Source organism: Cricetulus griseus, chromosome 6, assembly GCF_003668045.3.
Source record: "Cricetulus griseus strain 17A/GY chromosome 6, alternate assembly CriGri-PICRH-1.0, whole genome shotgun sequence".
Classification (NCBI taxonomy): Eukaryota; Metazoa; Chordata; class Mammalia; order Rodentia; family Cricetidae; genus Cricetulus; species Cricetulus griseus.
The window spans coordinates 64281852-64298581 of NC_048599.1; the positions used below are offsets into that span (position 1 = coordinate 64281852).

General features: G+C 36.5%; 1 protein-coding gene across 1 annotated transcript in view; it reads left to right on the forward strand.

Annotated features, from left to right (window-relative positions):
• Nucleotides 1–786: 786 nt before the first annotated feature.
• Nucleotides 787–16730, forward strand: part of Aqr (aquarius intron-binding spliceosomal factor) — a 77360-nt gene continuing 61416 nt past the window's right edge. The window contains exons 1-6 of the mRNA XM_027422262.2: nucleotides 787–1006; nucleotides 3599–3655; nucleotides 5596–5636; nucleotides 8873–8908; nucleotides 12260–12380; nucleotides 15286–15426. Coding sequence (XP_027278063.1) covers nucleotides 932–1006; nucleotides 3599–3655; nucleotides 5596–5636; nucleotides 8873–8908; nucleotides 12260–12380; nucleotides 15286–15426 — 471 coding nt within the window. The 5' untranslated portion in view covers nucleotides 787–931. The remainder of the gene's footprint in view (nucleotides 1007–3598; nucleotides 3656–5595; nucleotides 5637–8872; nucleotides 8909–12259; nucleotides 12381–15285; nucleotides 15427–16730) is intronic.

The window sequence follows — 16730 nt, forward strand, 5'->3', positions numbered from 1 at the left end:
TTAGTTACTTCAGAGGACATATATCTTCCCATAGACTTAGAATCACTTGTAGAGGGTTTGTTTATAGTAACCAAGAACTAGCAATGATCACAGTACCTATCAACAGACTAGTAAATCAATGAACTGTGATAAGTCTAACAGTTGACTATTATTTAGCAATAAAATTGAATTAACAACTGATATGAGCAATGACACAGATGCATTTCAGAATAATTTTGAGTGAAAAAAGAAAAAGGCATATTCTTAAATTTATGTAAAATGTATTTTTCTCTAAAAAAATTACATAAAATTTAAATAAAATTCTCTAGTGCACAGTGATTCAGAGGGTCAATGGTGGTGGAAGGCCGAGTGAGAAGAAGTGATGTAAGGCTGAATGCACATAGTAACTTTTAAGAGCATTGGATAAGTTCTTTTCATGATTATGGCAATGCTTTAATAGATACACAATCATTTCAAAACGTATCAAGCTTTACACTCTGTATATGTTTGCTGTATGACAATATTTTTGGTCAGCTGTAAAAAGTCACAGAATGTCTCGAATTCCAAGAGTATGTTTATTATATTACATACGTCTTTAGCGTTCAATGAAACCCTAAGTCCTATTCTTCCAACTCCCACCTTTCCTAATCAAATCCAACAGCCATCTGTCAGCCCCATCCCTGTGACCCCAATCCTGCACCCTAGGTGTTATCTCTCCTCCTACCACGAGAGGGCGAAGAAGAGACAGGTAAAAAGTAGTAGTTTCTAGCTCAAGCTTAACGCTTGCCCTAACTTCCGGGCGCACTAGTTCTGCTTCCGGAGGAGCGCGGGATTCCGCCACAGGTTCCCAGAGGCACTGTGAGAGCCCAGTGTGTCCGGCCCGGGCGTCCCTTGCACCGGGGGACTAGACACCGCAGCGACTGCTTGGAAGCTTTCGGGAGTCGCCGCCGGAATGGCGGCCCCTGCGCAGCCCAAGAAAATCGTGGCCCCCACGGTGTCCCAGATCAACGCCGAGTTCGTCACCCAGGTGAGGCCGGGCGTTAGGATTGTCTGGTATCTTGTGTACACTTCAAGTTACTAGTTAAACGTTGGAAATGCCACAGAAAAAGACGCCGCTCCGCGTCGACAGAAAAGAGACTCCGAAGCCTGTTTTTAGATAGAATTGTGTTAATCTGACAAGACTCCGTCTGCAAGTAGATCCGTCCACGAGCGTTAGTTCTCTGTCATTCTAGAGCTTTCATTTGGAAGACGGCAAAGCCAGTCCTCGGCCTTCAGCCTTCCACATTCATGTTGTTAATTCTTCTTCTTCTTCTTTTTTTTTTTTTTTGGTTTTTCGAGACAGGGTTTCTCTGTGTAGCTTTGGAACCTGTCCTGGCACTCGCGCTGGAGACCAGGCTGGTCTCGAACTCACAGAGATCCGCCTGCCTCTGCCTCCCGAGTGGTGGGATTAAAGGCCTGCGCCACCAACGCCCGGCTCAATTCTTTACAAATTGTTCTTTAGTAAGTGCGGAAATTTTTAAGTCCACCGTCTTCTCTCCTGTTTCAGCAGATTTGTCAAGGCAGAAGCAGCCTAGAAGCTATTTCCATTCACTTAACCCTTACATGTAAACATGCTGATTTGTCTGTATTTCTGAACCTCTCTCACCCTAAGTTGTCCGTTCCTCCACTCTAAGGCTTCCTGATCTGTCATATTTCCTCCAGTTCTCCTGCAGTCCGTTCTTCAGGTTGCTTCAGAGTGCACATTGTTGTAAAGCTGCCCACTTCGCCTGTTTCCAAAAAAAAATCCTCAGAAACAGTTCTGATTGGCCCTCGGATAGTGACTGAAATCTTTGAAAGTGTTGTGTGATCAAGCCTATGACTTTAGCACAAGTGTCCTCCCTCTCTTCCGTTCCAGCTTTGTGCTGTCACCACTATAAGCAGCTTCAGTTACTTAAATGAGCCATGGTAACTTTTATCTGACTTGTTGGATATTGCTCCCACTATTTGGGATCCCAACTTTACCCATTTTTCTTTTTTCACTCTCTCTTTTTTTTTTTTTTTTTAAGATTTGTTTGTTTATTATGTATACAGTATTCTCCCTACATGGATCCCTGCAGGCCAGAAGAGGGCACCAGATCTCATTACAGATGGTTGTGAGCCACCATGTGGTTGCTGGGAATTGAACTCAGGACCTCTGGAAGAGCAGCCAGTGCTCTTAACCTCTGAGCCATCTCTCCAGCTCCCACTCTCATCTTTTTACATCACATTAGCACATTAGAGAGGCTATCCCTGACTTCTTAAACTACATTGAAGTTAAATGCATCATGGAATAATATGGGGTGAAATGAGAGGTTTTCTATCAGGTTGAAGTGTGTTTGATAATTTGGAAAAAGTGTTAAAGTAGGCAGAAAATGTGTTGATTGTTAGGGTTGGGTTGTAAATGCAAAGAACACTTAGGTACCATCTTACATGTTTTATTTCAATGAGGATACTACAGAAAGGTAAGACTACATTAAAGTTATATACAAACTGAAAAGAAAGAAGAGGTAGTTGTCAGATAGTGCTGCAAAGACTTCATGGAAGAGTAATATTTCAGCCTTGACTTCATTTCCCTGTTTATCATTTCATCTGTAGATTTGTCTAACTATATAGCAAACATTTAAGTACCAGACAATGCAGTTACTGCTCAGAAATCTATTGAATCTTTGTGCTTGCTAGAGTTTGCTTTTTTTTTTTTTTCTTTAAAGAGATTTTATTTTGGTTTAAAAAATCAGTAAGAACTGTTCAGTTTTTTAATTTTTATTTTTAATTATGTGCTAGAGGGAGTGGTGTGTTCATGTGTTCATGTGTTCATGCATGCGTGTACAAGTACACATAGTTACCTATGGAGAACAGAAGAGGCCCTCAGGTCCTCCAGAACAGGAGTTGTAAGCCACCCAGCATGGTATTGGGGATGGAACCCAGGTCCTCTGGAAGACCAAGTGCTCTTAATTGCTGAGCCATTTCTGCCCCCACCCCCCTAGTCCTGAAAGGCATATAATCCACTTCAATTTCTACAGAGATTATGTATGTGTATTCCAATTTCTAAGTGAAGCTTAACCTGCTAAAATATAAAACACCACTCCTATATCCTCTGTAATAACTAGCCTTGATACTACAGTTACGTAAAGATTTTGTCTACTGATATCTGGGTATATAGTAATTATTTAAAGGTTTATTTCTTTACATATCAACATTCCTGAAGATTTTAAAACTGGTTTTAATACTTACCCATCTGTTGACTGACTAATCGTGGGCAGCTCACTAAATCTTTTGAGCTCTGGATTTCCTTATGAATGAACCAAAAACATTTTTACTTGGATTATAATCAAACCATACTGTTTGGCAGGGGTTTCAGAAATGGGATGTTTTGGTATTTTGAATATCATGGTAGCTAGTAACCATGGAAAGCATCGATGGTATTTATTGGATTGGAGCCAACGATGATAAATTGTGTGTTATATGGTACCTTTAAAATCGCCCAGTTCTCTAACTCTAGATCTGCTTTGTTAAGAAACAGCTTCTCACTGAGAGACCTGTCTAAATGGTTCAGTGGTATGAACCTGGAATTTAATATTTATACTTTTTTTTTTTTTTGCAGTTAGCATGTAAATACTGGGCTCCTCACATCAAGAAGAAATCACCTTTTGATATAAAAGTAAGTAGTTTTGTTTTACAACATACTTACAAACAGTTGTACTCTTGGTATCTTTTTTTAAGGATTAATTCCACAAAAGCCTTAAATACATTTTTTTTAAGTTGAAAATACTGTTTTTCATTATCAAACTAATAATTGCTTATGTTAGAAATTTTGGAATCTTTAGAAGTTATGCATCAAAATCATTACCTAGAGATAACTGGTATTATCATATTATTTTATTTCCTTTAATCCTTTCCAAAAATGTATGTGTGTGATGATTTCCCAACTATGGATTCTTAGATTATTTTAAATATTTTATTATTGCAAATGAGCATGCAACAAATATTTTTGTAAATATATGGAAAAATTTATACAAAAGTTTGGCTGCTTGTTAAAAATAGAATATATGTTTTTTGATTGAATTTAGGTTGCTAGACTAAGGCAAAGGATTCAAAAGGGTGGAAAGAGTAGAAACTGTTTTGTCTAGAATATATAGACTATAAAGACAGGACTATTCAGTGGACATATGGTTTCATCAAAGCAATTGTCAAAAAAATTAACAACAGACTTTGTAAATGGAGGATTCTTCCTGGAAGTGTCTTAAAATGCCAAGCCTTCATGTGGAGTATATGTTGATATTGCAAAGCATAAACAAGTGATGAAGACTCAGACCTTAATCTCTGACAGTGTGAATTGTGATGCTTTAGGTGGCTGTGTTAAAGCTACACTTAACTGCATTTTTTGAGCTTCAATATTTTATTTGTATATGTATTTTTGTTTTGCTAGTAGTCATGTTTTACTCATGAGGAGGATATTAATGGATTCAGCACACATGATTTAATTTTAATCATCAGCAGAGGAGTCTGATCTCAGTACACGGTGTTTTGTATGTTTTTACTTTTATGTGTTAGGGTCAGGAGTCCTTAGAGTAATTTTCCATTAATAACAAGTATGCTGTTACTACCAGATTGATTGAGTTGGATCTAGTTATAGTAAGCTTTTCTTGAGATTCAAATTCATACTTCAGTGATTTTACTTTGTTAGATAGCTCTAGATGAAATTATATATGCACATTCAGAATAATTTTACTATTTGTATTTAAAACAATGATAGAGAATTCTATCTAGATGAAGCTAAACTTTCCTTATCACTGCTCCTACTCTCTCCATAAACATTTGACATATACGCTCTGAACGTTGAAAAGGTATTAACAGTGCTCACAGTATACAGTAGTACTTATTGCTCGCACACATTAAAACACACGTTAGTACTCCTAACATCTATATTATGTTTCTATGGTAACTCCTACTGAAAGCTCACCACATTCCAGGGTTGTAGTAGATATTTACATGCCCTGTTCATGGCAACCTTTATAGTAGTCTGTATTTGGGGTCTATTTCTTAGAGGAAGGAACTGACACAGATAGTTCAGGTACTTGTAGGGTCACAGCCTCCAAAAGTGCTGGTTTGAGGCAGAATTCCAACCCCAGAGCCTAATTTCTCTGTACCCTAGCTGAGATGAATAGAAATGTTATCGTATTCATTTGGATAGTAGGATGTAGCAGTTTCTGTATTTGTTTCTGTAATATAGTCACTCTTAACTTAATTTCCAGCTGGCTTTTAGAAAGCTGTTATGACTCTTAGAGTCGAATAGCATTTAAAATCATTTTAAATTAGGTTTTGAAAATATGACTTGATAAGTTTATTTGTCTAGAAATGTTATAATATTTAAAGAATATTGTGGAGCTGTGTGCTTATGTGGATGGATTTTATTTCTTCTACTTTATTTTCTGTTATTTTATATTTGAGATATAAAAGACTCTTGCTATTTAAATATTTGATCTTTCTTAAACCACATTATTTTATAATAAATAATTGAGTCAGTAATTGAAAACTGTCAGTTTAGATTGAAAAACAAGGTGATTAACACATTAAACATTTTTATACTTTTGGCAACAGGTAATTGAAGAGATATATGAAAAAGAGATCGTGAAATCAAGGTAGGAGTAAGTAATTGTGCATTGGGATTATGTAGGCCATGTGGGATGTATCTGAGTGTCCAGTTCTGCTCTTAGCTTGTAAAGGATCTTTTTATTTTCTGTACTGCTCATTGGGGTGTTGGTGGCAAGAATGTTTCTGTATTGGTATTGATGAGTAGTGTATTAGCTCTGTGCCTTAAAGTTTTCAGGGTCAGGTCAGAGTGATTAAACAACTTACTTGGTTTTTGAAGGACCAAAATAGAGATAGATAGATGATAGATAGGTAGGTAGGCAGGCAGGCAGGCAGGCAGGCAGACAGATGGATAGATAGATCATAGATTTATTTCAAGGTCACTAATAATTTTCTTCCTATTTCATGGCAAATCTTCTAAAAACACTCTTAAAATTATAAAACTAAGATATAAGTTCAAAATAATTACTATCTGTACAGTGCATAAAATCAAGACATAACTAGTTGTTTTTTGAATTATAAACATAAAGGAGTGACTTTAAGAAAACTTTCTTTCCTGATCCTATTCACCAATGTCTTCAACTTTGGAGTTTTTATCTTCCCTCCTCCACCTCACACAGAAGGGTTTAGACCCTTCATTCTGTTGTGGGATGCTTTATAAGAAATTAGCCATGTAGATTGGTCATTGTTTCACATATTTACTCACATATATGCTCAGTTAATATTTTTGAAAGATACTTGTCTAAATGTTGTAATTTTATAATTATTTTTGAGGTAAAGTCTTGTAGAGCTCAAGACTGGTCTTGAATTTGTAATCCTGCTGCCTTAGTCTTCTGAGTGCTAGGATTACATTTGTGTGCCACCATGCAAGCTCAAATTTTGTAGAATTCTTGCTTGGCACTTTTTATGTTTAGTCTTAAAGAAGTAAATTTCACTAAATAATTTGAAGGCAAAAATAAGGCAGTGTCAAAATAGAGGAGTGGTTTTTTTAATGGTTGGTTTGGGAGCTTGCTAAGAATATAACATACATTGCAAAGTACATTAAAATCTTTAAATGAGTAGTGTTTTAGACTAAGTGCCTGAGGAAATTATTTTGCTAAGCAGTGTGTAATCTTCAGTATCTGGGGAATGGCTTGATGTAATATTTATTAATTGGTTATCATACACTACCAAAATAGACTGTTTATAGTCATAAGATACTTTTAATATCATGGTACTCATAAGTTATTCAGATCTTAATATTCTTATGGTATAAAAATAGTTATTTCTAGGATCTCAAAATTAAATCTTAAAAGCCTTTTTGCCCAGTACATGGTTAGTATGACTTATTACACAATTCATTCAATTTTGCTGTCTTGCAATGTCAATTTTGGAAAGCCTCTCTTACTATATTTTTATGCAGCTTCCATTTAAAGCAGGAGTCATTACTGTTAAGTGTTTCCTGTGCGCTGGTTTTGCTCTAAGCACTTTACATACAGTAGTACATTTATCTCCACCTCAAGAACTTCATAACATTATTACTGCATATGTTTGAGGAATGTGCTTAGGCATTTCCTAGTACCTTTGGCACTGGCTTATTTCCTTGGCTCTTATCCAGTACTCAGTTCTTTAATAGGAATAGCATCCGTTTTTTTCTAGAGTCTATTAACTTATACCATTATTATTAATCCTTTCATGAATCCACCAGGTAGATTTTATGGTGAAAAAAATAAAAGTGACTTATCAAATACTTTATTTTGCCAGTTTGCGTTTATCTTTATTTGAAATGCATGAACTATTTTATTATGATATGACACTAGAAGGATATAATATACCCTTATAGATTATAATATTTCCACAGAGAAAACTTGAATTTTGTTAGCACTCTAGAAGCCATTGTTTATTCCTTCCTCTAACATCTTGATTCATAAGTGAAAGGTAAATGAAATAAAAAATAAATACTATAGTCTTGATTTTGTTGTTATTGTTGTTTTGTGTTGAACTTTAAACAGACTTGGGCCAGCCTAATGCTTTACCAGGTAAAAACACTTGCCACACAAACCTGAAAGCTTAAGTTCAATCCCTGGAACCAACTCCATAAAGTTGTCTACTGACCTCCACATACATAGTATGTTTGCCCACACATACATATCACATATTCATGGTGGCAGAGCCCTTTTTATCATTTGAAAATACATTTTTTTTCTTTATATAGTCTTCAGTGTGGTTGTGAGGCTGCTGTACAACTCCAACCCCCTTGTTTTCATGCAACTGCATCCTCTGAGGATGTATGATAATGAAGCAATTTCCATGTCTGCCTACTGTTTCTTTGTCTGTTGCATGTGATTGCTGATAGCATCAATGGACCTAATTTGTTATACATAAATTGTCCAACTTTGGATATATTTATGAAGTATATGTAATGCTGTAAGCATAGTGTTATGCTTAATGCATGCTGTCAGTAAATATTGCTAACTTAGAAAATATACAAACTACTTCGAGGTATTTATATTTGTGGTTATTATTTGTAGCTTTTCATATCTCCAGAACTCTTCTGATCTGGAGACTATTGCCTAGGGTGCTTTTTCTGTCTTATACATACACCTTTAGTTAAGCTGCCACTCCAGAGTATGTCACTCAAGGTGGGACATCCACTCTGTAACCTTGCTGAACTGTAGAAGCTAATGTTTTGTCATTGTTCCTCCAGTTTTTTGATTTTGCATAATAAAAACATTCATTTCATCCTTGATAAAGTTCTGTGACCGTGTACTTGGTGAAACTGTTTCAGAGATCAGAAAGCAGTGGAATAAGATATTGGCAGGGTCTTCTGGGGAGTTATAAATTTAATTTTCAAGTCTAGAAACTACCACCTAGTGGCAGTGTTCTGGTCTGGCTACTTTCTTTCCAATATTAGAAAACAATTAAAACAAAATTAGCCATTTGAACTGCCTTAGCAGCAAGACCTTGTTAGTAAAGCTTCATTTATTCATGTAAAGCTACATACTTCTATTATAAAAGAAGAGTATAATAAAGAGAGATGTCTACTATTTCCCACAGTCAAGACTCAATGTATGTGAGACATCTGATTTCTGCATTTGGTCCCTTGGTAGATGTATCCATGAGATGAGAGCATTAGTACTTTTTAAGTTGACCCGGGCAATCTTTTGGCTGTAGTGATCTGATGTTATAAAATTTGACATATCATTTAATTTGATTACAAAAGATTCCAAATGAATGAGAAAATTAAGATCTCTGAAGTGTTTCTATTTTCTATTTCAAAGTTGCTTTTTTTTTTTTATGTTTTTAGGTTTGCCATCAGAAAAATAATGCTGTTGGAATTTAGGTGAGTAAAAAGGCATTACATGGATGGTTGGTAAAGATGACCATGTGAGTAAAGTGTTAGATTTGCAGTAAAGAAAATATTCTTATAGGCTTCAGGAATAGCTCATGTGCAAGGCCATGTTTTAATTCCCAATAGCAAATAAAATCTAAATTCATGATTATGTATATCTTTATGATGGTCTTATTTGATATTTCCTTTGTTTGAAAGATAACCTTGTTATTGGGGGAATTTTTATTTTGAGATTGTTTTCACTAGTTACAAGTGGTCTGTGGGAATAAATGAGGATATACTCTATAGCCATTTTCTTCTTTGTAGCTGAAATTTTGTGACTAAAGACACCGTTGTTACAACCTAGCTACTGGTACATAATGTTTCAAACACTAGAAAATAAAATATTTTTCCATATTTCAAAACATTACAGATGTTCAGCATGTGCCATACCTCTGACCTATATCCCTAGCCCAAGAACAACTTTGGTTTTTTATCTGTTTTTTGTTTTCTTGAGAAAATCCCTCTCCTGGCTGTGGTGTCCAATGCCTTTAATCCCAGCGCTCTGGAGACAGAGGTAGAGGCTGGATCTCTGTGAGTTTGAGGACTGCCTGATCTATGGAGTTAGTTCAAGAACAGTCAAAGCTACACAGAGATACCCTGACTCTAAAAGACAGAGAAGGAGAAAAGGTCTCTCTATGCAGCTTTGGTTGGCCTAGAATTCACTGTATAGACCAAGCTTACCTGGAACTCAGAATCACCTGCCTCTGTTCCTGAATGCTGGGATTAAAAGCATGTGACACCATGTTCTGCTTACATAAAACTTTTAATTATGAAGGTGTAAGAGAGCATGCTACATCTAGGTTTGTATAGTATGTAAAAATAAAAACAATAGTACTATTCAGCACAGACTGAACATGCCTTAAGCTAAAGAATGCTAAATGTTTTGTATACATGTCACTCATAGTCACCCTGAAACAGAGGCATTATCCTCTCTAATTACTGGAACAAGAAAAAGTCACAGGTGTTTTCAAGAGGGTGCGATTAAGTTGTTGGTAGTGTTGAGATAAATGTGTCTGAAGCCAAAGCTCAAAGCTCTTTTTACTTCCCTATATACTTCCTTGAATTCTGCTCTGTATCAGAGGTAAGAGCTTCTATATTAATACCTTATTCCCTATTATTCTGGCCTCTCACAGAGCCAAGCCTCAGCTGCTCTCCATGACCCCTTCATACCTTCAAAACTAGTAGTACCACCTGAGTGACTCTTACACTATCAACTTAGCCTTCCTGCTCAAGGTACAACTTGGCTACTTGTGATCTACAGCTTCTGTGGCTGAGCCTGAGCAAACACTTCCCAGATTTCACCTCAGTCTCTTCTTAGTAATAGCTGATTTCTTGGCTCTAGCTAACCAGCATCACTTACACCAATAAAGCAAAGCTTTATTGTAATCGAAGCTGATTCTTCAGCCCAACTGACCAGAACCACAGTTTTCTTAATTCAAAATATCAGATGCCACCAATGGAGTCTTTGCCTCCCTCTGAAACTTCGTATGCCAGTCCATGATCTTCTAGCCTTCTGCGTTATCCTTTAATCTTCCAAATTCTCACAACAGCTTACTCAACTCTGAATACTCAATGGCTTTTCTATCACAAAGTTCCAAAGTCCTTCTACAATCTTCCCTAAAACATTGCCGGGTCTGTCATAAAAATACCCCACTCATTTGATCAATGTATGTCTTATTTATGGTTACTATTGTTGTGATGAAAAATCATAACCAAAAGCAACTTGGGTTGGGAATGGCTTATTTTGCTTACACTTCCATATCACTGTTCATCACTAAAGTCAGGGCAGGAACTGGAGCAGGTACCTGGAGGCAAACACTGAAGCAGAAGCCATGAAGGAGTGCTACTTACTGGCTTGCTCCTCATAGATTGCTCAGCTTGCTTTCTTATAGCACCCAGGGCCACCAACCCAGGGATGATTCCACCTGAAGTGAGCTGAGCACTCCCACACCAGTCATCATCAATCACAAGAAAATGTAGCACAGCCTTATCTATAGGCCAATCTAGTGGGGCATTTTCTCGATTGAGATTCCTCTTTCCAAATGACTGTCAACTTATGTCAAGTTGTCAGAGAACTACATAGGATACCTGTGTACACCAATTCAATGCTTATTAAAAACAGGCATTATGTAAGTGATCTTAGAGGGGAACTGGGGGTCATGGTTGATTAGCTAGTATATCCTAAGAACTCTAACCCAATTCAGTTTTATTCTCACAATAATCTTAGAAAGATCTTTCTGGATTATCCAGGAGAAAACTGAATCAGGAAATGAGTCTTTTCCAGCCTTTCGATAAGTACCATGCCATATCACTTTTTAAGAAAACTGTTAGTTTTTCATTACTATTACAAAATACCTGAGGTAGTTAGAAAAGCTTTGTTTTGGCACGTAGTCTTAGAGTGATCTGACAATGGTAATTTGAACTTGTTGCTTTAGGCCTGCGGTAGTACAGTAAGCACATCATAGTGGGAACTGTGTTCACCTCATGGCAGCCAAAAGCAAAAAAAAAGACAAGAAGGGCTAGGGCCCCAGAATTCCTTTCAGGTGCATACACCCAGTGACCTAATTATTCTATTAGTCTCCATTTCCTGAAGGTTTTACTACCTTCTAGCAGCACAGCAAGCCAGCGATCAAACCTTTAATGTGTCTTCCTTTGGGTGACACTCAGAAAAAAATTATAGCAAAGATAGATAAAAATTAAGAAGATACTGGTATGCAGTTAAGATTAATTAGTCTTCTCGTGTCAAGAAACAAAAAGGTTTTAATGAATGCATTAAGGATAGTGAAACATTTTTAAATACTGTGAAGTGTATAGTTCTTGCAGCAGGAACCCAACTGGCCACAACATTGCCTCTGCTGTCAGGAAACAGGGAAATTAAGGCTCATATTCAGTTCCCTTTGTACTTTTTCCTTTTTCATTCAGTCCAAGATGTCTACATTCAGGTTTGTCTTCCTTTCTCATTTAAATATCCTATGAGCTTTCTCACAGACACACCCAGCAGTATGTCTCCCAGGTGATTCTAAATCCAGTCAAGGTACCAATAAAGATTTACCTGTAACTGTCCTTTGATATCTTCTTGCTGGGAAGTGTAGTGCTGTCATTCTCTGGAGCTGCAGTGTCTACATGTAAGGGAGCACTGATGCGAGTATAGGGGAATTTGTGAAAGACACAGTTGTAATAAGGGTTTTCAAACTATTTTCGGAAAGCTAGAAACACTCCTATTTTTCAGGTGTGTGATGCAGTTCAATGCCTGGTGATAACTAATGAAATATTCTATGCATTTTTCTTAACTCTTTACAGCCAATATCTTGAAAATTACCTCTGGATGAATTATTCTCCAGAAGTTTCCAGCAAGGCCTATTTAATGTCCATCTGCTGTATGGTGAATGAGAAGTTCAGAGAAAATGTCCCAGCATGGGAGGTAAAAATAAATAAATAAATTACTTCACAGCTCTCACTCTGACCCCACTTAAGCCATTGTAGAGTAGCAGAATCTTTCACTGATAGCAGGTGTCCCCTTAGAATGGGAGATTACCTAATGATAAAGTACTGTAAGACAAAGAATAGATGTGTGAAAGGTCATGCTATTTTTTTTCTAATTGTAGTACTTCCAGCTAATTTTCTAGGACTTAAATAATATGAATGTAGAGTTATTTTTCTGTTATGATTGAAACAGAATAACATGAATAATAATGACTTATAATCAGAGTTGTCAAAGTGCAAGTTGTATTGGTAACTATAGGAGATTAATATATGAAAGTTGACAAGTGTTTATACTGTACTTTCCTTTTAACCCCGTCTGCCTTCCAATTTGGGACTTCTTTTACCATTTGGAAATTACTAATGTACTAACGGTTTCTTCTACGGCTCAGAATGTAGATTTTCTTTTTTCATGAAGAGAAAGCATGGTAATTGTCATCTGTTTTGATGAAGTGGCTTCAAAAGTGAGAAATTGTTTAAGATTAAGTTTAGAATTGTTAAGATTAAAACATGGACATTTCTCTCAAATATTGAGCTCAGATTAAACTATGGATCCTGAGATTCTCCAGAGAAAAACCAGTTCCACCATTTTGAGCCAGATTTGAAATGAACTTTATTTAAATATTAAACACTGACCAAAATGGACTTTGGTCAGGACCATTCCCTGGAACTTCCAGCTGAGTGGCCCCTAGACACATGTTGCATGGCTATTTAAGGACAAACCCATACAGCCACCATACCTTTCCATAAGGCTTTGCTGTTATTTTCTAAGAACTACAACTCCCCAAATCCCAGGAAGTTACCTGGTACTTGGGGAGGTAGGACTTATGGGTTAACTTTGGGTGTTACAAGACATCCTAGGGATCTCAGGAAATTGCTTCAAGTGATTATAGAAAGGAAGAGAGAATTTTTTTTTTTTAAAGCCAGATAGTAATTTCATTAATTGATACAGAGACCACTTTAGTGATTAGAGTTTGAAATAGAGGAATAACCGTGCAGGAATTCCTTCATTTTGCACAGGGAATGCATCCCAAGATCCCAATAGATACCACTAACCTCAGATGATAGTGCTTATAAACACACACACACACAAACACACACACACACACACATTTTCCTATAGAGTAGCTTATATATACACGCACACATATCTATTTATCTATATACACATATATACACACTTTGCTATGGAGTAATTTGGATAAAGTTCCATCTATAAATGTAAGGGGTCACCAGTGACTGATTATTCAATATTGGACTTAAATTGTCAGGATCACTTTTTTTGTAGTGTGGAGTGATTATTACAGAAAATAAGGATTAAATGAAATCATTCTGCTCCCTGAGAAGGGGAAGTGTCTAATGGGCAAATAGATTGGGTAGTAGGGTTTCAGGACCAAATGTAGTACTATTTCATCACTTTCCTCAGAACAGTGTATTGTTGAAAATAGTTTTAGACTGTAGATGGTACAGGTAACTGAAATTGCAGAAAAAAAATATAAAGTACAACTATCATAGAGTTAGAGAATGTACAAGATTTAAAAATTAAAAAAAAATGATTGGCTTTGATAATTGAAGTATCGATCGGAGAGTATATTAATCTTCAATAACTTACCAAACTTAGGCAACTGAAAATAGATGATGGTACCATTTGCTGTAGAAGATACAAATAGAGGAGTTGAGGGCACTGTGGAGGGTTTTTGAGTTTAAGTATTGGAGTATAAATTACCTTTGTGCTCCAGTAGTAAAACAGATAAATCTAAGGATCAGGTGGTTAGAAGACCAGGACTGAAGATATATCTTTATTAATGTCAGTTGGGGAGGAACAGTAGGCCAGACCCTTAGGTACAAACTTCTGTTTTAAGTAACAAGGAAGTTAATTACAATTACAAGCAGCTCAGTAGCTGGGATGTAGTTCAGTGGTAGAGCACTTTCTTAGCATGCAAAGCCCCAGAAAGAAAAAGAATCAGAGGATAGGGGTCCTTTGAGCTTAACTGCTATTAGTATCATGGAAATGTTGGTAGAGGTTGGCTTAGAGAAATAAATGGAACAACTAGAATAGCCACACATCTCTTTCACTTGTCTGTGGCAGTGAGTAGCAGGGCCTTGAATATATTTATGTTATTTATGGTTGGGGGAGGGGTGTTTGAGACAGGATTTCTCTGTCGCTTTAGAGCCTATCCTGGAACTCGCTGTATTGACCAGGCTGGCCTCAAATTGACAGACTTCCTCCTGCCTCTGCTTCCCAAGTGCTGGGATTAAAGGCTTGCACCACCACTGCCCAACTGTTATTTACATTTTAAGAGTCAACAGCTAGTATAGAGCAGGAGAAGCTGTCCTGAGATTAATTACAACGTGAAAACTATGGGTTTTGCCAAAGATGTAATTGTTTTGTTTAAACCAAAGTAATTAAAATATTCCAAAATTTTGATAAGACAAAATGAACATAAGAACAAGTAAGAGAATTGAAGTCATTAGACTCCCATAGTCCTGTGAGAAATTATATTTGACTTACTGTCATTAATGAGAAATACGCATTGCTTCTCTTATCACATACACAGATAACCGGGTAATTGTTTGATTTTGCTAATCCTTTCATAAAACCCCCACCACTAGTTCTTTAAGAAAGAAAAATGCAAGCAAGAGCTCAAAGTGAATTATTTGTTTTTTGTTTGTTTTTCCAGACAGGGTTTTTTTTCTATGTAGCTCTGGCTACCTGAAACTCACTGTAGACCAGGCTGACCTCAAACTTAGAAATCTGCCTGCCTCTGCTTTCCAAGTGCTGGGATTAAAGGTGTCTGCCACGCTCCCTCCCTACCCTGGCTAAAAGTGAATTTTTATTCTTTCAGACATTTAAGAAGAAGCCAGACCACTTCCCATTCTTTTTTAAGTGCATCTTGAAAGCAGCATTAGCCGAGACTGATGGCGAGTTCTCCCTCCATGAGCAGACCGTCCTCCTGCTCTTCCTGGATCATTGCTTCAACAGCTTGGTAATTTTACTTTCCATCAGATTTTCTAAATGACTTTAAATGAGTACCTGCAGGCTGTCACTTCGCTTATAGTAGTAGGGAGTAGCGATGATACTGGAAGCTTCATTTCAGCATCTCTCAGACCATTTTATAAACCTGGTTTCATTTTGGTAGTTCTGGACTTGATTCCTCCTCTCCTATCTAAACTTGAAAATGAAAATGAAAGGTGAAAGAAAGAGCATGAATGTGAGGAGCAGCCAAGAATCTGGTTACTAAGTATTTTGAATAGTGAGGTCTGCCACAATCTTCATGCTAAAATGTAGGGTCATTATTTTTTGTTGTGTCTCATGCTCAGGCTAGCTAGTCAGCAGGAGAGCCTTGTTTTAAGTTGGCTGATGAAGACCATTATGGTCTTTGGAAATGTCTTGTGATATATTTTTATCCTTCGTGAAATCATCTTACAAAAATTGAAATATTTCCAGTAGCTGGTATTTCACTTCAGCTTCCTCGCTGTGAGTATCTGAAAGTGTATACATACTTGTTTAAAGACAGATGCTTTTGAATCAATCATGCCATTAGACCTATGTGGGAAACTCTAGAGTGCATTCGTATCCTACAGACCAAATGCTGTTGGATAGATGGGTGGTTATGAGATATGGATACACTATCTGATGGCTTAGGTCTTATGAAGACACACAAAAAGTTTATGCACCCAGTAGATACTACTATTATCTCATTAACATTTATAAAACTAAAAAATTATGAATTCATTATCAGACATTGATCAAGGAGAGGGTTTAATTAGTATTAATAGTTTGGTGCTAGGTTTAACCAAATTAAAACCTAGTTTTTATTGTGATAGTTTTATTTTTTATTTTTTCCAATCTTCTTTGAACCAGTTAGGCTATAGCTACTCTGGCTGTTGGAGAAAAATACATTACTGCAAACTCCTAGTTGTTGCTGTTGTTGTTATTATTATTATTTCAATTTATTTTGTCCTAGGAACTGAACATGAGGTCTCATGGTAGGTAAATTCTATATCCCTGAGCCAGTTCTCTAGGTCTGATCATAATATTTTTGTCAAATTGTAAAATACATAACTTTTTTTAAAGACATTATTTTTCAGTGTAGCCCACACTAGCCTTCAACTCATACTTCTGCCTCAGCCTCCTTAGTGCTGGAATATTATGTGTGTATCACATCTTACCAGGTCATAACCTTTAATATGCTTGTTTCTGTTTAAAGATATCCTACTTAATGTGTAATTTTGATCATTTGTAAGTTCTCCATCATCATCACTGTTATTAAATGCAATTTATCGAATA